A 26,251-nucleotide genomic window follows, 5' to 3' on the forward strand; every position below is an offset into this window, starting at 1 on the left:
TAAAATGTTTAGAAGATATAGAGTAACTGTCACTACTTTTTGGTAAAATATTTGAGACTATGTAAGGGACAAAAGAAAACCTCTGGCATTTTTGGAGTTAGGGCTAATTTAATTTAATTTAGGTGCTTGAGTAATGTTGCCTTAGCGCAAAGAGCATTCTTTTCACAATCCTTACCTGAGTTAAAACACCTGCATAGTGTACTTCCATAATAATTGCTATTAATCTAAAAATACATAGTTTGTTGCGTAGTCATATTGAAAGATTTTATTAGGTTGAAATAAGAGTCCTGTAACAGTCAATGGGAATGATTTTAGAAAATATTAGTTTTGACTGGGCTGTACTTTATTAAATATATAACGAGAATATCTGCTTGCTACTAATGTTTAAAATGTGTTGTATATTTTTTCTTCAGTTTTTATTACATTGACTTGTTAGAAAAGGAGGGTTTTTTGCTTATAGCAAAATCCAGAGAAGTAACTTTTATTATTTCCTTGTGAATATATGAAACATATTCACCAATATGGTTTCTTTTCATATTTTATTCTTCCTGTTTTCCCTGAAGTAACATTTTTTGCTGATTTTCTAGGCATTCTTTCAATTTATCTTCAGTCAAAGTCAGACGTTGTTCCAGGATTGAAATAGTCTGCATGAAGAGGACAGTAATTTCAATTTGTTTTTATATTACTCACATAGTATAAAAGTGTGCAACATAGTAGCATAAGAAAAATCATTTTAACTCAACAGGAAAAAATATCCTAAGATGGCTTTTCCTTAGCTATTCCACTTTTTACAACTGTATTTAAAAATAATGGCTTTGTATTTATGGAGATTGTCTAAAGGTTTAACATTTTTTTCACAAAATATTTTCTGAGAGAGAGAGAAATACATAGATGTGCATGCATATATAAATTACTCTGAAATACTATGAGAAAGTTGCATCCGTATTTCAATAGAAAAACAGCCATCATTGGTGACCCCAAATGATGTCTTCCAAAAAACTAAAAGAAACTTCTAAGGCATCCCCCAAAAAAGGAAATGAGAAAAAAAAAAAAGATACTATTAAAAGGCATTCTCCAAGCAATTACCTTCATCAGAAAAGGTCGGTTTCTGGACACAGGCCTGGCAGTTTCTTTTTAATCCAACTTACTACACAAACAATTTTCAACTGATGACTTGACTCCATATTTCAAACTTATTTCTTGAGTTAACATATATATTGCAAAAGAATGCAGAAAAAAGCCTCAGCCACTCCCTTTTGATTTGGTTTAATGTTAATATATTACAGACTACAGAGTAGTATCTTAAACATAGATTGGCTAAATCTGGATTACTAAAAAGAAGTACTGAGCACTTGCAAACAAGTGACTCAGAGTCACTGGCTGAGACTAGTACTTGTGCAGTTCCACTGACACTACGAATTATTCCACTGCTTAGATTCCTACCTAAGCCAACATCTTGAACACTAAGTTTGAAAAGGGATTTAATGGTACATTGCCAATTTACTTTGTTCATCCCCTGCTAATGCGTGACTGTTCAAGCTGGAATCTGACAATGTCTTCTAAATGCTGGCTTCTGGCAAATCTACACTAGATCTCACTACTGAAAATGTTCATGATTACGTAGCAGGAAGCCTTCACTCTAGCAAACACAATACATGCGATCAATATTTGCTGAAAGGAAAAAACTAAAACAGTCACTTGACTATACAACTATTCAGAATAACCCCATAGACTTCAATATTCTGATTTATGAACGTGGTTCCTGGTTTCTTTTGCCCATTGACAGCACTATAATTTTCCACTGCAAGTGTTATCTGTTATTGCATACTTACTAGAGTTAAAACATCCAGCTGCTCCACAATGTGCTCCAAAGCATTACCCAGGGAGGGGGAGATGCCTGTTTGCTTGTGCACATTCTGCACAGCTGATTCGCTCTCATTCTCTGACTTCCTTTTTGAACTTGTTGCCAAGACTGAAGCAGGGGGATACTGCAGATCTTCACTGCTGACATCATCCTTGAATACAGAAACACCATTTGAAGATTCAGTTGCCTTTGTCTTCATTTAATTGGAACCATACAAGAAGACAGGGAGAAAAGTCTGGCTTTTATTTTTTTTTTAAATATATTTACACATATATGCACACACACAAGGGCCTTCAGATTTGCTTCTTGGACCTGGTCCAATTCGTAACTCTTCAATTTGTTAAGGGAGAATTTCAGCTGTGATGGATGAGGCAATAAGAGAAATCTCAGCAGTCTTTAGGTACATATGATTGTTCTGTATTACTAGAGCTTGAATTAAAACTTGAATAAATACTATTGCTGACTGGAGTTTTCTTCAAAAAGATAGCTCTAGTTCACAAAGGAATTCATTCACAGCAGTCATATGGATGAAAAGTCCATCCATGTGTGACTAGATGATCACAAGGGTTCCTTTCAAATTCATAGTATGAAACCTTTGTTTAGTATGAATTAACCTCTTTCAGAATAAAAAAATATTAAGTAGTCTTTAGTTGTTTATTCAGTGGCATTACTTTTTGAGAAACTGATTCCTTCAGAAAATGGGAGGAGGAAACAACAAAAGACCCACACAATGCAAAGTTAAGAGAGAATAACTTTGATGTATAAACACCGCTCCAGGGTAAGTGAGAGAGCATGATCTTCCCAATCAATTCTGGTTTTGTTTGTGCCTTGAAGTTCTTAATGGCACTTTTGAGTCATGAAAGGTTAAATCATCACTAATTGATTAGAAGGTCCTTCATGACAACTTTACCTGATTTATTAATGACTTTGAGATTTCTTTGAAAACTTCTTATACCTTCAGATAATTTTAATTTATTTTTACACTAAAATAAACTGACCTAGTCAAGTTTTATTACTTTTATTATCTCTATTTTCAATATCCACAACATTTACAAAATAAAACTTTTAAATGGTTACAATTTAACTGTTTCTCTGAAATTTATTGACAGCTGAAAATATCCATTAGCTATGCAAAGGGGAAATTTTGGTCTTACCTGATGTATTTAAAACACACAATATTTACAATGTACCCAAAATATATTTATGTTGTAAAGCTTAACAGATTTAAAAAAAACCCAGAGTCTTAAAATCATTGTCAGCCATTAAAAAAAATTCTCCTAAGTCTATAAAATAATCTTCTAGAATGTAAATTGCAAGGCAGAATTAGTGGCAAACCTTTACAAGATTACCTAGGCATGTTGATGAGTTTCTGTCAAGAATGATTTATGTGCAGTTGACCCTGCCTGCCTTTGAATCAGGTAGGATCAGAGAGTGATGGATGAAATACTACTACTACAATAATGTCATGATTTTAAATATAAGTAATACTAAATCATATCAATATCATCAGGAACTTTACTGCTGCATCATCCACAATACTATTCCTGTGTCTTCAGTGCCATCCTGCACAGTCCTGACCAAGTAACATGCTCTGTTCTCCGGACTCACTGTTGCTGATTTTCCAAAGTCTTTCGTCCCTGTGTGCTGGTGTTGTGCTATCTAGATCAATGACAGAGAACTAAGGAAGAGACAAGTTGTGTCCACCACCTATCTGGAAGGGCTTTTCTTTTTACTAGCAAAGCACAAGAGCGAACCAAAAATGCCACACACATAGTCAGTAGAAGACCTTGGGTCTAGGGAGGGGAATGGCTGAAAGCAGAGATTGTGGTGGGGTAAGAGGGTTTTGTATCTTAGGAAGAGGAGGGCAAAGAAGAAATTCTCACTACCCTCTCCAGCTTAAAAGCTCCATAGCGCAGTTAAGTTCTGCAAGGTCAGGTCTCAGCCCCCAGGCAAGGACACATGAAGTGCAGAGCATAGGGTTAATAGGTATAGGGGGAGGTACCCATGCATATACTTCAGACCTTACGTTACAACGCTACAAAACCACATGGAACCCTTCTCAAGGTTTGATAGTACCATGGTATTTGGTGATATGTCACTTTCATTGATTTCATTATCATGAAAGAAACAGATAAATTAACTAGAAGATACCTCTAGCTCCCTTTCAGCCCTCTTTTCTGTGCTTGGTGACTGATTCATGCAAATGACCTAAGCATGTCAAGTAATAAAAGTCTGATGCAACTAACACTGAAATCCAGTGATTTGTATTGATACTGGGTTGTGTCAAAAAAAGTGTGCTAGACATCAGACTACAGATTTCAAACATTAAACATCCGAGGCTGTGCTACAGAACGTTCTAATGGTTACAACATTTGCATTGGACTACAGAGAACTGGCCTTCTCAGTCTAAGGCTATTTAAACTCATAGGTCATAGCGCAATGTCAGCCAGGCTGTTGCCTTTTAAAGGCATGAAACTGTGGAAGGAACGGTACTCTCTCCAGACGTGCTGTTCGAGTTTTGCCACTGGTCAACATAAAGCAGCTTTAGTTCAGTGGTTAGGATGCTCAGTAAGGAGCAGGTAAGTCCTGTTCCCATGAGAAGCTTTATATTTTATATATAAGGGGATAAAATGAATAAAGACCCCATAGGAGAAAGGAATTGAATCCAGAACTTCCCCACTCCTAACTAGGTGGTTTAATTACATCTTTCTCTACAGTACCATGAATTTCAATTTCTTCTCAATATGAAAAAACTTGTGATGTCAACTTCAAGTTATTCCAAAGAATTGTACATTGTGAAGGAGTCAGTCACTTGTTAGCACAAAATGAAACAGAATACAAATGGTTTGATTTTTGGATGAGGAAGGCAGAAAACAAACTTCCCATTTAATTTTACTTTGCTTTAGCTCCCTCCTTTAAAGTGTTAGAAGTCCTCAAAAGAAAGTATTCTGAATATCTCAGAATATTCTGGCTCACAATGTATCCCATGTACTTTTAGATGAGCATGAAGTGTAGAGGATTACTGCATCTGAAGACTGTCCATATCTTCCCTTTGCAGATTTCATTATATGAGATACCATTAATTCAATCCTAGAAGAGCTCAAATTCACTGCGTTATTTCTGACTTACCAAGTTGTATCTGAGGTCCTTGGGAAACATGATTAATGGAAGTTTTTTGGCACGCTTACTAAATCACAAGATGGAGATAGTCTCAAATGGTGATTAACAAGGAAAAGATTAAGCTCAATTTGGCGTTCAAATGTTAAAGAAAAAATATTGCCAGACATTAAAGTATTCCTGCCTTACAACCCATCATACTATGAAGAACATTCTTGTATTTAACTACAACAGGAAAGTTGGTTAGAATAGACTTAGTGAGATTTCTATAAAAGATAGTGAGATTACAGAAACCTTGCTTCTGTCTGTAAATCTTGACTGCTTGCCCAGAAGCTTCCAAACCTCAACCAGGATTAGCTAAATTTGGCAGAGAGGTAGAGGGCTCATTGATTAAGTTCCCACAAATTTCAGGAAAATTGAAGGCAGGGTAGATGGGACATGTTGCAGGAAAGACAGGTAGCACTCAAGCATTATATATTCTGCATGGCAGCAGTAAACCTGCCTGGTTATCATATACCTTATGAAATGCAGGCAGTTGATGAGGGAAGTTAAAAGTGTCAGTGAAAAACAGCCAGTTGGTGCAGGAACAATTTGTAAAGCTTACGCAGTTATTCTTTGTAGACACCTGTATGTGTCCTCTGAAAATTTTGGCACCTTTTGCTGATTTTAATCAAACCTAATGAAGAGGTAGGGGTCTCAGAAGTAATTAAGTTCCTGAAAGCTTCAGGAAACCATTTGCCAGAGTTTCCCGCCTGAGGTTAACACAGCTCTACAAGTTCACACTCCTTAGCTCTGAAAGGGAATAAGGATGTGAGTTCCAGAAGTGCGAGAAAGACCAAGGCTGGAACCCACATCTTGCCAGACACCAATATCAATAAGCTCATTGGAAATAAACCTACCATAGTTTAATGTTAACAAAGCTACTTGTACTGATGTTTTGAGAAGTACATTAATTTTCTTGCCATTTGAATAATACAGTAATTAAATAATACAGCCAAAGCAGGTGTAACTGCAAATTTCAACTGATACTCCCTGACTTTGCTTAAATGCATATTGCTTTGCAAGTTCAGTGTCCTACGGATAATCTATTAATTCTCAAGTACTTAAAATAAAAAAATTATATTTAACATTCAATGCACTCAAATTAAGAATTCGCTGTCTGTGATTCGAAGTATTAGGATTTAAAATCAATTTAAATTAACGGAGCAGGAGAGGAAAACAATCTGAGGTTATTAGACATTGACAAGTTCTTCTAAAACCAGTTCTGTTCTGAGGTTGGTGTTTCTCAGTTTCTTTCAAACAAGCTTGCTGTACTTCAGACTGGAAATAAAGATTTCAGTTTAAGCACCCACAAAGTGATGACAAATGTCACTATTAAGCCAATCTAAACAGGTTCTTCCAACCCAAGGAGGAAAGCTGTCAATTCAGGTAAACAGAGCAAATGCTAAGCTACTAAAAGTCTCACCAAACATTTTTTTCGTACAGTAAAATGGATCCAAAATTCAATGTATCAGATGAACAGGCTATGAAAAATGCTTTGTAGCTTAGTAAATTGCCACCAACATTGCCAAGTCAGAGTACTGGAGAAGTCTTCTTGTAATTTAGTGGGTTAACCAGGAAATTGAGATTCTTCTGTTACATACTCAAAGACTTATAGGGACAGTGAGACATGAAAGTGCTTATTTATATAAGGCAAAGGCCTCAATGTTTGTCAAATCTGAAAGGATCGAATACAGATAAGCACATAATTGAACTTTCAAAATTAGTAAGAGAAATTAAATGAGACAGTTTCAAATTTTTAACTTAGATAAGTTGTGCCAAAATGGTTGTTATTTTTACCATATTCTGGAAATTTGTAGATATTTTTAAATGTTGTCAGACATCAAGTATACTGCTAAATCCTTGAGATGCCTGCTTTATATTTTAACCTTTCCTAGTATCTAAATTTACAGCCTCCTCCAGCTCAGTGAAGGGTCCAAAACTGCTGAAATCTAATGCAACACTCAAATGCCAAAACCTTGTTATGAAGGAGTGACACTAGTCTCAGCAGATTTCCTTTACTTTTGGATACCAATCAGTTCATATCCACCACTTTCATTCAGCATAATCTTTTATAAAAAAAGTTCTTTTTAAAGAAACTCTCTACTCAACAGCCTATTTTACATAAAGTGTTTCAAAAACTAGATGTTCCCTTTCCTTCAAATTAGCCCCTTTCTAAAGTACTTTAAATACTACCAATTCATAAACAATTCTATATGTTGCCAGCAATGTGGTAAAAATGCCTTATAACTCAAAAAACCAAAACTATTCTGATAGACTTCAGAGCTCTAGCTTATTTTGAGAGAATAAATTTGAATAAGGCAATTAATTTTAAATTGTTACTTCTAAGCAAAGCTAAAAAGAAAATTAAAATGTGTACAACGTTTCCATTCACAGCCCATTAGTAATACGATGGACTCGCATTTGGGCAACTTCATGCGAGTTACAAATAAGGAGGAGAAGGAACAGATTTAATTAATCAATAGAAGTTATTACCATGATATTACCAAGCGGATGTTCAGTAGAAAATTAAGTTTAGCTTATAAATGATGTCACAAACAGCAAACCATAATTGCTCATCTTTGTTTTCTGTCAAGCAAAAAATAGCCAAATCTCTGTGGGTGGTACTTAATTTGTGAAAAATCCTTACACATAACCTTATCACCTCTGCCTAGTCCCAAATTTTTTCCCATGAAACATTCAGAGATCAGACAGAAACAAATACTGCATCCCAGTCTCCCTTCACTTCATGATGTGTAAGAATAGAATCTGAGTAAAAGGCATCCACATATAAAGATGCCTGAGGAGTGTTATTTATAGAGAAAAAAAATTCCCTCAAGGGAAAAAATATGAAAAAGTACAAGTCTCTGTCACTCAATTGAAAATCATTAGTCTTCAATCTTCTAAGAGCTTCAAATTCAGAAAATACAGACAACAGCTTCCAAATGAATATCTGAATGATCTTATAATTAAGATGGGCTTATACGAAAAAGTGACATTGGTAAGCTTCCTAATGAATCACAAAAGTTGGCATGGTCTGCTATTTAAAAATAATCCTTTAAATTTTGAACACATGGTACATTTGCCTACTAATACTAAAACATTTCTGTTGCTGTGATTAAAACAACTACAAACAATTAGTCATAAGCAGGGTATTAAGCTCAAACAGGCCAAAGAGCAAAGGCATGACAGAGTAGTATCCCACCTTACCAGACCTTGATTTCCTGTGTTTTTTGGTTCTTTGAAATCATGGGAAGTTTCTCAGAAGTACTATCATTATCACTGTCTTGTGAGCCTACCCTCAAATGAAAATGGTTCACTGTGGATATGCTAAATTGAACCATTTGGGAGATGGTTTTTTCTCCTTTTTTTTGTAGGCCATAATTATTCACAGATCACTTCTATTGGTTTGAAATTTTTTTTTTTAGTCAATAAGTGATCCACATAAAACAGAGCTCTGATCTATTAGGGTAACAATGAGCATGTTAAATCACAATCTGTTTTATCAGTTTCTACTGCAGAAAACTTCCCTGTAGTTTCAGCTGATGACAGCATTCTTCATTTCCTCTCCTGTCTCATGCACATGAATCAGCATAGCAAAAACCTGCCGTATGCCAAACTGCAGCTTTCTGCCCCTTGCTATCTGATGAGGTAGTTCTGGTTCTGCAAACTTTAATCGAACTTTGGCATTCAAGCAGTAAAATATAGATAAACTATACAGCGCATCTGAAAACAAAGTTCTACCAAGCATTTCTAGCTTGAGCAGACCTCTTTCAGAACAAGAGAATTTCACACTTAATTCGAAGTCTTTCATGGCTTCTTACACACTTCAGACTTCTCTAGCTCTTAAAAGAATGTCCAAGCTAAAACCAAAAATTGAAAGCACTTAATGTAAGTGCACCTCATCCAATCCGACAAGGAAATACTTGGTCTTCTCCCCTCTGGCATAGGTATCATCACTGAAGGCAGAACATCCTTCAGTTTAGAACGTGACCACAAGTAGTAGTATCAGGATACAGACTCACAGCCAACAAACCAAGCCAGACTATCAGACTGTATTCCTTAGCAAAACAGGCATTTTCACCTAAAATGGAATAGAACTTTAAGTCTTGAAAACAAATTCAGCCTGAAGCTAACTGAGTTTAGAGAGGTCACAAGGCCAGTACAGTACAATGAAAACTAGTTGCTAACTTTTTTTTTCCAAATATCAGTATAAAATTAACTGAAATCCTGATGCACTTACATCTACGGTCTGATTAATCAGATTTATTTGTTTCTATCATGATAACAGTTATGTTAAATTTAGCATTGCTGTGATGGCATGAGATAATAAACTCCTCTGTTCACAGGCACATCACAAGATATCCTGAATAGATAGTTTTATGTAAAGAAATTATATCATACTTTACAAGTGTTCTTTCACACACATAACGAGAAACTGGCTGCATGGATTTGTAATGTCAGCTTTTTCCCAGATTGCTGCCGATGGTCTGAGAAAACACTAAAACAGTGCACATTCAATGCACTGAGTATTTGGCAATTCCACATATACAGAAACCAGTACAGAACAAAATATTTTCTCCATATTCCATTCATGTCAAGAGAACACAGAAAAAGAACCAAAAATAAGCCTTGTTTTCTCCAAGAAATATAAAAATTAATTTTATTTCCCCAATAAAAAACTTGATAGAAGTCCACAAATATTTGAGTGCATCCAATTAGAAACAAATAATGTTTCTTAAATTTTTTTTCAGTTCTTAGATTATCAGTAATACCTAAGCTTTACTTAAAAACGGGTAATCTTTTTTTGAGTTTGCTCATTGATGTTAGTTTCTAACATCAATAGTTCCCTGCACAGAGTCTGATTCAGTAAAGAGAGCCACAAAGACTGAATAGCTATGCTCTGTTGCCACTGGATTTAGATAAATTTAACCCTTAAATACAGTAGCTATACAGTTATAAAGTACCTATACAGCTTGTAAAGGAAGAAAAAAAAAACCACAGACCCCTCAAACATGTTCTAATCAAACAACTACATTTTAAGCATTTAGAGAAAACTGAGGATTTTCCCCCACAAAACAAGCACTACTGCTGAAAAGTTAATAAATGAAAAAATAAATATCATTAACATCCCACACAAACTAGACAGAAATTATTCGAGGTTCAATTTCCAAAGGTGAGAATTTCCCTGCCAGGAAGTCAGTTCTAAATATACCAGTTCAGGAAGACCATATTCAAACACTGTCATAAATTATAAAAATACTTGCACCACAGGCACTAAAAAAACCAATATGTACCCTATGAACTAAAGGTAAAAGGAAGGTAATAAATGATCTTCAATATACCTTGAGCTTCAGCAAGATTCTTTGTAAAGCTGAGGACAGATAACATGAAAACATAGAAACATTCCTACTATTCACAATTACAAAATAAAGTAGCCAATTTTAATTTAGGCAAATTACTTTGGACTGCATGTGTGCATATCCAAGGGAACATCTTAGAGATGAATGAGAGGGCATCAAATACATGGAGGGAAGGAGGCAGGGTTACCTCAGAGTGAGAATGAGAGCACAGCATCCTCACCAGAAATACATCTACTCAGAGAAGTGACAGCCGTTCTGGATTGCCTGCTCATGACTTTTCTGTCCTCTCCTCCCTACTTAAACTGACTGAAAGTCTGCTTTTGACCAACAGCTAGTTAAAGAAGTCTAACTGAACTTTACAAAGAAACAATAGCCAGTAACAGTATGATTGTGCAGAGCCTTAAAATGTATATAAGGGCTAGCACTTCATCTGTCTCATTCAAATGGCTGGCAAAGTCACCTAGTATATTCATTGGTATTGTTCAAAATTAATTTACAATGAAAAGAGACAATTCAACAAACCCAAAGGAATTTCTCATTCTTGAAGGCATGTTTACTCCTAGGATACTCGACCTGTTGGGGCAAAACTAATCTTGATCAAGTTACACTGTATATAAATGAGAAGAGCTAAAGTAACACTCTTCCGTTGTCTTAAACCCTGCCTCTCAATAAGAATGAACAAAAAATTACTGAAGACAAAATCCTGAAAAGACAGACTCTGCCAGGACAAGGAGAAGGACTGAAGGACATGAGTAACCTCCTCCCAAACACTGCAGAAAGCTGAGAAGACCTGCAGTCGCTGTGCTCCAGTCTCCACAGACCAGGGGTCTGGTGCTTCACAAGGGTGGGAGACTGCTGCACAGGAGAACCAGCGTAGAGCTGTCTATGCTGCAGAGCCTCCCTTCACACACATATACATACTACATTAGCAGAGCCCCCTGCTGTAGAAGGAGCACATTAGATCTTTTTGCCAGCCCATATGTAAGTATATACACCTATACATATCTACATGCAACCTTCTTTCAAAATTATAGGCAAAGCCAACAGAAGCTCCTTTCTGTTGGCACAGCTGCACCTGTACCCATGTTTTTTGTCAGGATAACAGTGTCAGTGCTACAGTATGAATTTTTTTTTGGTACTTCATACCTACATAATTCATATCAACAAAACTTTGTTGCATAGACAAACCTAGCTTGCCTCCCGATAGGGGATGGTAGGAGGTGCAGGGTGTCCACACAAAGATTTCAGAGAACTCTCTCTTGTTAGCTCAGATCTGGCAGCTTTGACTTCACTTCAGAGCAGGGGTAACAACAGGAGGATATACCACTTAATCGTGTGGCTATTGACAATACCATTGGGTTTTTAATCCTACTTCTATGGAGCAAACAGTCTCCTCCAATTCAAATTATTGACAAGAAATGAAGGAGTAAAAAGCATTAGAAACTAGGTTAGCAATCCAGCATAGTAGAGCTCAAAGTTAAATCCAACAGGGCCAGCACAACTGCGTGAAGACTTTGCCAAAAAGCCAGATGCTACTATTAGGGCGGAAAAAGAAAGATACCCAATATTTCACAGCTTGGAACTGAAATCCCCTGACTATAACCAGGAAAAAAAACAATTTACTCTGTAATAGAGAAACACTGTTCCTCAGCATTTGACCAAGGCTTTTGTTGATAAAATGTTACACCTATAATGGATGATGAAGGACAAGGACATCAAATACTTTAACAATAGTGTCACAGAAAAGTTTCAAATTTTTCCTTAAAAAGCCAAAATTATGCGCTTTTTTTAGGTTTCATTTAATACCTGGAGAAAGAAACAAAAGTCTACACTGAGCTATTTCAGTGGTCAGCATTAGTAATACGCTGGACAAACTGTCCAATTTGTCCAGTTGAAAACAATACTCAGTGCTGCTGAGCTTAGTTCAGAGGTGGATATTCAAAGATTGCTTTAGCAGCACTAGCATAGCTTTGTAAAACTCAACTGATTTCAGTACAATTTACTGTGATAGGAATCAAATTAGGGAACTGCAGAAACTGAGAAATTTGAGAATTGCATATAAATATCAAAAAAATTTTAACTTTGGAGTGGTCTGACATGCTTCTTATACTCTTGAAAAATAATTTATTTAATTAGTGTTCTATTACAAACTTCTGTCAAAATACACACATTGTTCAGCACCAATTAAAATGCTAAATGTGTTGGCACATAAGATTGGTAGGTAGATAGAGTCTTCTTGGCTGTATTAAAAAAGGAATTCAACAACGATAAAAATTACATTTAAAGCATTAAGGTTGCCAATAATAGCTTTATTTTGAAATGCTTCATAATTTTCTCCCACTATTGGGCTGTGACAGTTGGAATTTTGAGGAAACCAAAATAAACACCTTACTGATTTAAGAATATGTTCTGCAGTTCTGCCAGTTCATTAAAATCAGAATTCAATTTAAAAAAAATAAAAATCTGTGACAAGCAGAGAGAGCAGGTTTCATTGCTCAAGCAATTCGTTAGCTACCAGGCTCTAAAGATTTATCTTCTCCCTATCTGACACTTGGTATTTGTATTTTAGCCAATTTCTTCCTACCTAAAGAGACAAAAATTAACAAACCGTTGGAGGTGACTAATTGTCAGCATGGGATAAACAGCAACACCACTCTGACTGCATTTGGGTGGTTGGGGCACGGGGAAGGGTAGGGATGGTGGCCGCCTCAGTGAGTTACAATTCCAAGAACATTTGTTATTCTTAAATTTCAAAAGGAACATATGACTAGAAGAGGTCTTGATCACTGAATCCAGTCCTCAGATATGAGAAGGAGTTTGCATCTATACCATTCTCATTGAGCCGTCTCTTATTTTGGAACTGATATCTCCCATGGTGAATTTCTTTTATGACTATTTATTTTAATTTTAAAAAGCATAAATATGGACAAAATTTAGTTTATACAGATTATGTTCTAGTCAAGTAAAACCATAAAACCTTCCCACTTCTGCTTCAACAGATGCTTTTAATATCACAATGGTCACATCCACAATCCTGTTGACTTTTGTTAAAATAAATATGGATAAATAACAAAAGTAGTCAGCTAAAATTAGGGGTTTGTTCTCCACTTCTGCAAATGATGCTGGGAGAAAGCCCCCTTTTTCCTTAGTTCTTTGTGTGAGGGTGTCTTATGTATTAAGATCCTGATTCATATTATGACATGGCTGGCTGCTTTGCACTCAGCTTTTCCTCCCTGCCAACACAAAAGAAGGGGCAGGGGGAAATCCAGTACAAACTCCTGCCTCTCTCAGCAGCAAAATGCTATAAGGCCAACAACTTGAGGAAGCTCTGCCTTATGATTCTTATAGGATTCCTTTGCCACCAAGCTGCAGAAAGGCAGTTGGTGAACACAGCAGAAGGGAAGCAACCTGGTCTAGTGTCCACGACAATTCACAGATTCGTGTTCCAGATCCAATCACTGTCACACCTTATTACTCTTTCTTGGTACAAGAGAAAACTCCACTTACAGTTTCTGTTCTCTGTAGTGATTCTTATGTGGCCAGAAAAACAGAGGTACTACAAGCAGATACATGACTTAGAAGAAACAAGACCAATGCTTACTCCTTCATTCAGCAAGGTATAGCATCTTTTGTACGGAAGAGGTTCTGAAGAACAGGCTCACTGTGGATTGGCACATCTCTCCATTTAATATATGTAAGTAGAAAATAATAATGTAATTTATGGGTTTTTTTAAAAAATATAGCATAACATCACATAGGACACTAAAAAAATACATACACAATTATCTCCTTAGAATATAAGGACATATAAAAGGCTATATATATACACTTTTATATATGTACTTTATATATAACATTTTTCTATGTGTGTATATGTATACATGGATACATTCCATATATATGCATATACACACTTATACAAAACACCTTACAAACTCTTAACTTATAATAGAAATAAATTACAGCTCTGTCCCCTATAACATGCATAGCTTTAAAACTCATATGTGTGTGTGTATATATATATGGAAAATAAATGGAAAACAGTAAATAAAGAGTTTACTATTTGGAGATAAATATTTAATTCCACTGGTCACAGTGTATTATTTTATTCATACATCCACCCAGGTTTAAATTAATTTGTTAAACACCCATGCAATTCTTCTGCACACATTCCATATTTAATTATGTTTGCTGCTACATTATTAGCACTTGTAGTATGTTTGGCATTTTTTGTTTGTTTTGAAGAGCCAAACTTAAAACATTGATTAACATTAGTATTGTTTATGTGTTCAAAAAGGGAAAAACTATGACAACACAATTATATATACACCAAGTCATTGTTTAACTTGCTCACCTTTCTATTGCTCTAGCGTACAAAAAGCATCTTGGAATTATATTTGTATTAGTGACATCCAGATGAGAACCACACGGTCTAAAACAGTATTCAATAGCAATTGTCATTATATAGGTCTACACAATTCAGTATATTCTTGTATGAATGCTGGGTCAAAGTGCTGACAAAAAAAAAAAAAAAGAATCTACATCATCAACTGTTTCTTTTTGCTGTAAAGGAACATCCTTTTAACATGACTAATCACACAGGCAGCCAAAAGAGGAGCATCAGTATGTTCCACAAGTAGGACTGAAAGCCAAGTACGTGTACAACTTGGAGCTGAAGCATAAGGGCAGAACTTCCTTGTGTCATTGTATCTCAATAAACTACTGCACGTCTGTTCTGAAAATCTGGTCCTCTGGTTAGACCAGGACAAAGAAATGGGAAACTTTTATTCTATTCCTGCTTGCCATTTCTTTGGCATTGAGGTCTGATGCTTTACCAAGCTACAGAACAGAAATTGTGTTAAGAATCACCACATTAAAGCCCTCTTGCTTTGTATTGATGACTAAGTTGCAGTCTCTCTACAACTTTTCTGCTTTTAGAAAAAAATTCCCTTATTTGTACTAATACTATGATCTTGTAAAACTTCTGAAAGGAAGATTACTTTGGTATTTTATCATCACCAGCAGCAGCCTGGTGATAGCAAGAACTTATGGAACTGTGTGTCCATGCAAGGTACAAGAGGAGGTATCATTTCCCATACCCTAATGAAAACACAGCATCACTGGCACTCCCTGTCATCTATGTCCCTGCATCTTAAGGGAAAAAATTTCTAATAATAATGGACCACATTAACACAAATCTTTTCCAGATATCAATCAAGTTAAGTGCATAACACTTACACATAAGATACTCCTGCTGAGAACAGCAGCTCAGATTCTGAAATGTGCTTGTGCTCCCTTGTGCTCACAGCCATGCAGCACTTTCTTTGAAAGTAAAGCACATTTCTCTAAATAGTTTGGTTGTACGGGTTAGAGTTGGATTAGGGATATAACTGGATTGAAAAAAGATATATAAAGATATAAAAAAATATTTAAATACTTCACTAAATTAGCATTAATAAAAAACTGCATTAAATACTATGCACTAGGGTATTGATAAATATAAACACAACTATGCTAAAAGGCATGTAAAACAGAATATCCTACTGTTACATCCCCTTTATCAGCTTCATTTGATTAAGGCTGACTGTGTGCTTGCAACTGCATAGAAGAGTTAAACAACGTGTAATCAATTCTACAGCATCAGTTATGACAGGTAGCGGTCTAGTCAAGATATGGAGATGCCACACTCAGTGGGATATGGAAGAAGGCATATCCCAAATGTGTGCCGCACTCCATGCTCGATGTTAAACTGACAATAAAAACAAAAGCAGTTGGCACTGTAATGCCAGATCAACAGCTGGCATTCCAGTCCTAAATGCCAAATTCCTGTTGGGGATTTAGAGCCTTCACAGGTAAAATATACTGTTGCTTTTCACAACTGTAAAAGGCAGAATAATAGAAACGACCATAAATTAGAAGTGATGAAACATAGCTGATCAGGATAACTGAAGGCCTCAGCAAAAACTCTATAGCCATTAGAATGAGGAGTAATAAAAAAGACATTTTAGCCCACTTTCCTAAGGAAACAATGCTGAGATTATCATTTGCGTCTGCTTGTCCCCACACCTCACTTAAATTTTGAACTTGTTGCAGATTTAAGAGGGTCTGATGGAGGAAGAGATATCATAGAGGGAGCTGATTTCATATAAGTTTCCTGAGAAGAGATTGCCAGCTAAAGGACAGAAATCAGTAAGGACTCCCAACTGGGAGAAAGGCTCTGGCATAGGCATAAGTTTACACATTATTGGAGACCAGAGAATGCATATGAGAAACAGAACTTTAATTACTACAAAGCAAGGGAAAAGTTTCAAATAAAACCTTACAGTCAGCTATGAAACACAGATTTGTAGGAAGCTAGACTACATGTTTTCTGTCACTCAAGGATGATTTGTACTTTACAAATATCAGGAACAAAAGAAGTCCTAGCAATGGCATACTTATTAGTTAGAGGTGTTAAAGAGTGATGCAGAAATTTTTTGAAGTGGTTAATGAAGTATTTTTATCTTCCATTTCAGAAGATAATAAATGCTGTAATTTTATTTCTGGCAAAATACTTTCTATTCCAACTGTAGCAAAAAAGACTATTAAACAATTTACACTGTATGTAAATATTTTTAAATCCTGGGTTACATAGTTTGAACTCAATGGTTTTGAAATAACTTAACAAGTAAGGCAATGATGCTGATTTTTAATATATCCTGGCATAATGGAGAAATACCAGGGAAGTGGGGAAGCTGACATTCCATCAGTAGTTAGAAAGGATAAACAGGACAACTGTGTGGTCACAGTCAGCTTGAGAATTGTGTCACAGAAAAACACTGAAAAGTTGATTTAGGACATATATAGAAAGATGTAAGGCATAACGTCAAGCAAATCAATACAGTTTGAGAAAGAAAAGAAATGGTCTGTCAAACTCTCTAGTGAAATATTTAGTCAAGCTGTTCTGATAAAAATACTTTTTTTTTTTAAATCCATAATACGCATCCTACAAATTTAATTAACAGATTTTATGTTGTAATGCAGCATGAAGTCAATTATCTAGCTAGTGTTTCTTCAAAAACAGTTTAATTAGAAGGTTACTACAGAATTATGCTGGTTTTAGTGATTCCACTGAAATCTGTTCTTGTTTCAGTACCATGCAAAACATACCAGCAATCTCGAAGACCAAGTTTACAGACAACACAAAAAGGCATACTGGAAACTACTAAAATAGTCAGGGCTACTTGGCAAACTGACTTCATTCAGCCATCCGAATGTAACCTTGTGTACACATGTAAGATCTCTGAGATGAAGACACTCTAGAGTAATACACTATAGAAAGCAGAGGTATTGAAAAGAATTACAATGACATAATAGATAACTGAGTGAAGTGATAAAACTTTGATGTGATAAGGTTATTGAGTGAAGAATTACAGCAACTTCTTACCTGTAGTTATAACTAGCTGAAAGTACTGAGCAAGAGGTAGTATTGTACTGTTACACTACACTGTCAAAAATTGGAAGTATAGACACAGAATTTCTGTCCTAAGAGATGTGTAAGAAATGAGTACAGCTGTAAGAATGAATCCTGGCTTGGAAGAGTAATCTTTTCAGTGAGGAACATTTGATACTGGTTTATATAAGAACAGGTTAAGGATAAAATCATTAATTGTCTTAAATATCTATGTCAAGAAAGGGGTCTTCCTGTACAATAAAAATACGGCAATAGTCAACTCAGAGTTGCATTGCCTATGCTTCAGGTATCTGATGTGCAGTGTGGAACTGACAACTTGGCATTTAGGAGGTACAATCTCCACGCAGTTAAAACACACCAGAGGACAGCAGCTGCTTATCCCTCCCTCCCTCGCACCAACCCAAGCTGGTACAACCAGAGTACCATACTGTGAGAGGATTAAAAAAAAAAAACCCGCACAGCTTTTCAGAACAGTGATGCCATGCATCTCCACTTATTGCGCCATTCACAGTGGCTTTTTTATTCCTCCCCCCCCCCCCCCCCCCCATTTATTGCAAAATGCATAAGGGCAATGGAATCCAGTGTTTCTTTTCCAGAAGAACACCCTAATCACTAACTGTGGACTGCTTTTTACTTGCTTTCCTTTGATACCATATACTTTCAGCTTTTACTTTACAGTGCTTCAAATTCAAGCATGAAGGATGGAGCTGACTCCATTCAGCCTGTGTCTCTGTTACCTGCTGTTTAGGTTACAGCCATGCAGACAGAAGAAAGCAAACTGAGCACTCTTAGGCTGAGAAAAATAACTGAATCCAACACGCCTACTGCCTGAAAAAAAGGAAGCCATTACTACCACCTCTTTTGCTCATATTTTTCCATTGCATTTTAAGAAAGATGATGTTCAGATTCATCATGCATGTAACACACCTGTATATGTTATAGCACAATCACATTGGATACATCGCTCCATGGACATTGGTCAACATCAGTTACGTTACAGCCAGCAGTAATCTCCTACTTAATCTCCAAATAATTTTTTCTCATTATTTCCTTTGAGCTGGTATTAGTGTTTGGATAGCTAAGCAGATGAGGGAATTGACTTCAATGGAATTAACCAGATAAAAACAGTGATTAAATTAAAATGACTGTGAAATCATCCTTTAGCATTGTCCTACCTAATTTCTGACCCCAAAACTATTTTGGTGGAAGATACAAGCCAAGATGCTTTCAGAGTTTTTCTATATTGAACATCTATCTGATGAAGGAACATTTTTGCCCTTAGGGCTGAATTTTATTTGAAAAGTCTCAGTCTCTCAGTCTCGTTTTAAGCAACCTATGTAATTTTTGCATCTGACTCGGCATTTCCATTTTCTCACATGAAGCAAGCAACTACATCTCTTACAGCAAACTAGATAGTAATGCAGCAAGGTTTGTAAGGAGAGATGTGTTGTAATAGAATAACTGATATATTTGGAAAACACTTAAACAAGCTTTTAGGCATGAAGTACCCTCTGGGTTTAGATAACACTATATTCTAAGCGATAAATAGAATTTGCTAGCACTTGTTCAAGCACTGTCATTTCGGAAAAATGAAAGATTTACAGAGTATTAAAGTGTTTCCTTTTGTAACAAACTTGCATTAACCATTTCAAATAACATATTGGTTTTACATATATATATATATTTCATTTTATATTCAAGATTCTACCACACAGTTACAAGCATGCTGCTCTAAACTTATACTCCAGTAGTATTTAAGAGCAAAGGGTAATTTAAGGGCAGTATTTTAGCTTCAGCATCTTGTTTTCTGACATGCTTTATCTGTAGCTTAGCTTTATTATCCAACTTAAGATAAACAAAAATAAAACCTTGCAACCTTCTTTAAGAGAGTCATCTAAACATTCCCTTGTTCCTTAGTCCCACAAAATGTGGGATCTCAGAATTATTAAAGTCCCACAAATACTAAGTTCAAAACTTAATTTTTTTCCATGCAGTAGCACAAGTTAAAACAGGTGTTTAGAGTAACAGAGCTACTGAATGCTAACTTCATTAACTTCCATTAAGCTAAATGACTCACAAATGGCATTTAGATCCGTAGTAAATCATCATCTAGGTCAGCAGGAAGCTCATTACAGACTGACAATCCAAGTGACAGAAACACTTTTCTACAAGTGCTATAGTAGTAATTTCCTGTGTGAAAGGCTTGCTGCTGTTCCTGCATTCCTCAGGGGATGCTTCTTCTCGGAGAATGTTACTCTTCCCCAGGAAGAGGAAGGAACCAGTTGTTATTGGATGTGTGGGCTGATAGCTGTTGGGCATTTTCTGCATGCCCCAGAATCAGCTGTGAGAACTGTGAATACAGCTTAGATTCCCAGCCGAAGCAGGGAAAACACTGCTTGGGCAGACAAGGTCAGAGTGTACACGTACAGCATCTCAGGAAGTTGAAAGAGAAATAATACCTGGAACTTCCATCCCTCTAGTTCCCAGAAATGTGCTGATTTGCTAAAGGAACAACATACAGACATGGATCAACTTGAAAAGCATTCCTGAAGCACTGCACTGTTGCCATGAGTAAGACCCTATACAAAGTAAAATATTGCCAATTCTAAAAGTCATCTGCAGCAAGCCAGTTATCTTACAAAATAGTACCAATAGTCCAGCAATAGCATCTGTTAATAGTGTCACTATGGGCAAAGGCAACATAATTAAACTGCCTCATGAGGAAACTAAATATTGAAGCTTAATCTTTTATATGGCAGGGGTGGTGGTGTAGATTTTTTTTTTCCCCTGTTAGGTCCTTCTCCTGAGCTTCCTGTCCTACAGTAACTCAAGCTTCCTCCATATGTGCTGTGACACTCTTACAGGGCAGGTTACCACTAGCTAGTTTGTGCCTAGTCCAGTACCGGTGAATTCAGTGTCACATCCCACTGGCTGCTTCTTTAGTGGCAGCACTAATTGTTTCCATATTCTACTAACTGCTTATTTCCACACTTGGTTAAAAAAACCCCACCAATTATTTAATTAAAAAATTATTAGGGAGATAGGACAGAGACAGACAAATAAACAGTACAGTCTCATAAGGTACATTTCCTCAGGAAAGCAGGCTAAAAATAGTATAGAAAATATTATATTCTTGCACTCTCTAGTGCCCAAATTCAGAATTCTGTCTCCAGTGGAAACTTGACTTTCTCTCAAGCTCCAGTTCACTCAAAGAACGTAATGAAGCTTATTAAGGAACATCAAGACATGTATTATTACCTAATTATGTAGCAGCACAACACATTTCCTGTTCTCTCCTTGTAAACCAGCAGTTACACGCTGTGTTAGGATAGCATTACTGCAAAATGCAAGGGCCATTTGGATCATATTCTTCTTTTATTACAAATGTTGAGTTCACTTTCATGTATCTGATCTTTAAGCATTTTTTCATGCCAGTGGTATCAAAGCATATTGCTTTTAAGATTAAATACACATCTTTTTCAACAGGCCTGCACCTCTACAGAAGCTCAAAATGCAAGTTTAGAAATTCACTGTTCAATATGCCAAACGCCTCATCCTTTTGCCACTCGTGACAGAAAATGAGCCATTTTGTTCTTATACACCACACTCGCTTTGGAAGGGCCCTAGCTGGGCAACAGAAAAGGCTGTCTCTACTGCTTCATGGTTGTTCCAGGTGGATTAGGTGTAGCCTTTGGGAGGGAGTGTGCTGTAAGTCAAGATGACACTAGAAATTGCTTGTCTAAGAGCAAGACTGGACAGAGAGAAGTATTCATTTGCAAAGACACAAGAGCAGAGTTTACAAATTCTTGTTTTTATTCTGCCACACTGAACACTTCTGAGTTCCTCTATTTACAGCTTTTATTCTATGTTTTTATAAGACCTAGCATCAGAGATTCAGAGCCTGGTTTTGGTACGCTCATCTACGGAAGAGGTGCAGACAGTTTTACCTCAAAACTTTGGAGAAACAGGATCTCTTCACGTTATTCCCCAATTTCATTCCATGTTTGTGATTTGGAGTTCAGAACATGGAGCTGGCAGTTCATTCAAGTATGCATTTACTGGTAATCAGAAGAACGTCAGTATATGAAAAAAATCCATAGCTATTCAGGGAGTGGCCTTTCTTATTTCTCTGTCTGGGAGCAAGGAAGGTATGGCTGGGAACTGCCAATTTTTATCAAAGCCCTTCTACTGGTGGGATCACTCAATGCAGAGCTCAGTTTAATTGGCAACTGAGTTTTGGACAAGGAACACAAGCAGGACATTTTTCTCTTTCTCTTAGATGACAATGATTCTAGTCTTCCTTTCAAAGGGATAGCGCCAGAACTTCCTTTTGGTAGAAGAAAAATGTATGAATATCATGCAATGATCAGAGTTTAAGTGAAGGGCTAAATGTCCAAGGTCCCAAGAAAACTTGATACCCATGAACTACAGAAAGCAGTTGTGCTTTCAGATGAACTATAAACAAGCAGTAAGGGCAACCACTGTGCACAGTGAAGTGCCACATGAGTTTTGCTCTACTGGCTGTTCCTTTCTGAATTGGACTTGGGCCCCCAGAGGAGATGATCTATGTATAAAATTCCTATTCTTTCCTTTCTTCCTTTTCCCTTCCCCTTAACCTCACTGAAGGCAGTTGGTGTTTATTTCTGTGTAAGGCTGGAGCCAGGAAAGGATGTAAATCAGAATAAATTTTAAGTTGCGTAGCAAGGAAAATATGCAGTGTTTTTAGCTTTTAAGATAAAATTTCTCTTCTACAGGATTCTGGAGTTGTGTTAAGCCATGCAAGGAAGAGACATTACTCCAAGATCTTTTCAAAAGAAGTTCCTGTGAGGCAGAATAGTTGTGTAAGCCTTCATGTACACAGAGATAGAAGAATAGAGGCAAATTTTGCATTCATAATTGCTGTCTTAGCAAAATATATGGGGTTTTTTTTAGGGGTCAAAAACACCTAAACCCTGAAATGCATACTAGGGAAGCAACGTGTATAGGATAAATTGAGAGTACCGATACTTCTACTTTTTGCATCAAGACACCTACTACAAATGCAGTACAGATAAACTAACAATGTCTTACCTTGAGGAATAAAAGTTGCACATGCTCTTACTTGCTTTCACATATTTTACAAGTGTGTATATGTGGGGGGGAGGAATTTATTTGGTCACTTTTAGTTTTAAAACATAGTATGTTCCTTCTTCTCCAAAGAGGAACAATCCTTGTCTTTCTCCTTCCAATATTTAATCCAGTCTCCAACTTTGTAGAAATAATACTGTAAATGAACAATAAACATCTCTTGTTTTCCGTGTTAACTAGCACTGGAAGAGAAAGAGCAGCAAACATCTCCTAGCCAGCACAGACATTTTGACTTCCAGATTACAGTACATTGCTTTGCTTCCTCCAAATCCTGTTTACATGAGCAAGGTCAGGGAATGGAACATTAAAGAGCCTCTACAGTGATTTCCTGCTGCTGTCAGTAAAAACTACCGAGACATCATCAACTTTCCCTTGTTCCCAATAGCTTATCAGAGACCGGAGGTTACTGATGTATTGCCTTACAGACTTGAAAAAAACCCAAGCTCCCTCAAAACTAAAAGTAAAATCAGAGCATGAAACAGGAGGAAGTAGTCCCAAAGGGAAACAAGACTTCCAATTTTTCCTTTTCAATAGCTTAGAAAACAAAGGCAATATTAAGCTGCTTGACACACAGAGAAGGGGTGGAAGAGAGGCAGTAATGCTTTCAGTCTTCAATGAGATAGAAAGGAGAAAGAAACACCACCCCAAGCCCCTAAACCTTGACACCAATTGAGTGAACATTTTCAGAGTGTAAAAGGCTAGAACACACCTCATTTTTAATAACTGCAACATATGAAGGCTCTTGCCATTGGAAAAAAGTCAGGGCATTATGCAAATACCAGTTAGTTAAGCATACATAGCTTGTTTTTATACTGGTTTCAGTAACACACAGGAGAACTGAATAAATGAATCAAATTCAAAGCTATTTACCTGACAATAATACGTAGACAGGAATTCTTAATGCTTTTGTAATTATAGTCCAAAAGAAAGGAGCTCCATACTGAAGATTACACTGAAGTTTTTCCACCAACACAATGACCAATTCTCTTCACTAAGTTTACAAAGGAAGTTGCATTAGTGTGAATCTTAGACGAAAAAAGATTTTTCACCGTGTTCAAAAAGAACTGGCCTTACAGCTTTAAGTTAGAACACAAGCTGAAAAGATAAGGTGTTTGGAGTTCAGAGAGTTTAATAATTTAAGTGTTTTCTAGCAAAATCCCTACGAGAGCATTCATACCTGCATATCTTGGCTTAGTCTTTGAAGCAAGACAATAAAAGTAAGTAAATTTAAAAAACCCACATAAATAGGCACTTTAAGTGTGGATGTTGTTATGGATTGTTGGCTTTGACAAGGCAACAAATTAAAATTCCTTGAAAAGAAGAGGAGGAGTGGGAAGAAGAGATCATATCAGTATTTCCTCATACAGATAAAATTCAAAATATAAATGAGTTGCTAAGAAAATATCTAAACATATATTTTAAATTTACAATAAAGAAGAGTATTAAGTTTTTAAATATTTGTTTTTCAAATCTTCTCCAGGCAGACTGTTGTCAAGAATAGATGACAGTGATACTTAGCTGCACCTTAATTACCACCTGGAGTTCTGTGTCCTGTTTTGGGCTTCTCAGTACAAGACAGACATTGACATCCTGGAGCAAGTCCAGTGGAGGGCAATCAAGATGAAGAGGGGACTGGAGCACGATATTCAAGAAAAGGCAGAGAACCAGGTTTGTTCAGCCTTTAGAAGGAAGGATATGGAGAGATCTTACTGCCATCTCAAGTATCTAATGGGTAGATAAAGAGAAGACAGAGCCAGACACTTAGAGGACCACTGTGATAGAATTAGAAGTAACAGACATATTGGAACACAGGAAATTCTAGCTACATATTATGAAAAAAATATTTTCACTGGTCAAACACTAGAGCAAGCTGCCCAGAGAGATGGTAGAGTCTCCATCCTTACACCTATTAACAAATAAATTGGACAAAGCCTTTAGGAACCTGATCCAAGTTGGCCTTGCTTTAAGGGGGAACTTAGATGAAATGACTCCAGACATCCCTCCAAACATACACTGCTCTATGGTTTTTATTACTGAATCTTTACAGAAGGGAAGAAAAGGAACACGTTTTTGCTCTGCCATAAGTCATTTTAGGGGCAGTAATAGCATATTTCTGATGACCAGTATAAAAGGACACAGTTCCAATAGCCAAAGGGATTCTCAGTAGGGAGAACACTTTCTCCTATTTCCTGGAGTAGCTTGAGATCTATGGTAGTTTGCTCACTTACTGTTAGAAATTTTGATAGCCATTCAACAAAACATTATGAGGTTTTGTATGGACTTCCAATCTCCCTAAAGATATTTCAGGGACCTTTAGGGAACTCATCACAGATCCTACAAAAGCTTCAATGTTGTTACTTGTCCCAGAGAAGCCAGTCTTTAAATACTTGAGACAGTGATCCGAGAAAGGCTGTATCTCTCTTCTTCAACAGAAAAATTAAAGTAAATATGTTGATTAGCTACTTCCAGTGGTCCAGGGACTTGCCAAGGTGTTTTGTAAATAACCCTTAGGGCCCTGCTGTGTTACATGCGTGATAAAGACATCGAACAAGAACCCTTCAAGATACGTAAATGCAGAGTGTATTTTTCTCTCTACACATATCAGAGAGCAGAAGAACTGTTTAAGCTAGAGCAAAACACTTCAAAAATACTAAGTAGGTATAGACAGGACATTTGCAAATTAACCTGGCAGCCTGATCAAAGATTTTTAGTCATTTGAACAGTGTTCTTCCAGTAGAAGTAAGACCAAAAAGCCATAAGCAGCTTTAAGATGGGTCTTGACAAGTTTGCAGGAAAGAAAAAAGTGTACAGTGATACTGTCTTTGATACCCAGTAGAAAAAGAGCAACACAAGGGGGTTGGAATCAGGGAGAAGGATGGGGGAGGAGGATGAATTAGACTAAAGGTTGGTAACCTCAAGTTAGAGGAGGATTAGAAGAAAATAAATAGACAAATAATGCAAAAACACAGGATAATTCAAGTGAAGACAAACAGTATCAAGAGGAAATCTGGCAGTGAAGTTGGGATGGGAAGAAATCCAGCATCTGCCCTTCCCCCTTTTATTTTTGTGAAGAATACATGAAGCCTCTATAGAAAGGCCCTCTATACATTAGGGAAATTGAGCCAGTTTCAGATGAAAAGGTCCAAGTCACTGAGATCCACAACCCTTTGGAAACAAGACACAAAGAGACTGGATGGCTGGCCTGATTAAGAAATAGGTGATAATTCCACAAACAGAAGCTGGTAATGCAGCAGACAGATACTGGGTGGGATGACATAAAAAGATGAG

The 26,251-nt window shown here is 36.6% G+C and overlaps 1 protein-coding gene across 2 annotated transcripts in view; it reads right to left on the reverse strand.

The window, feature by feature from the left end:
* Positions 1 to 530: 530 nt before the first annotated feature.
* POC1B (POC1 centriolar protein B) overlaps positions 531 to 26,251 on the reverse strand; it is a 58,851-nt gene continuing 33,130 nt past the window's right edge. The window contains exons 12-13 of one of the 2 annotated variants that reach the window (XM_059815940.1): positions 1,833 to 2,004; positions 531 to 644 (exon numbers count right to left, since the gene is read on the reverse strand). In XM_059815940.1, coding sequence (XP_059671923.1) covers positions 540 to 644; positions 1,833 to 2,004 — 277 coding nt within the window. In that variant the 3' untranslated portion in view covers positions 531 to 539. Of the gene's footprint in view, positions 645 to 1,832; positions 2,016 to 26,251 lie in introns of both variants that reach the window. The other variant, XM_059815939.1, reaches the window with a different exon arrangement.

The sequence above is a fragment of the Gavia stellata genome, chromosome 4 (genome assembly GCF_030936135.1).
Source record: "Gavia stellata isolate bGavSte3 chromosome 4, bGavSte3.hap2, whole genome shotgun sequence".
Classification (NCBI taxonomy): Eukaryota; Metazoa; Chordata; class Aves; order Gaviiformes; family Gaviidae; genus Gavia; species Gavia stellata.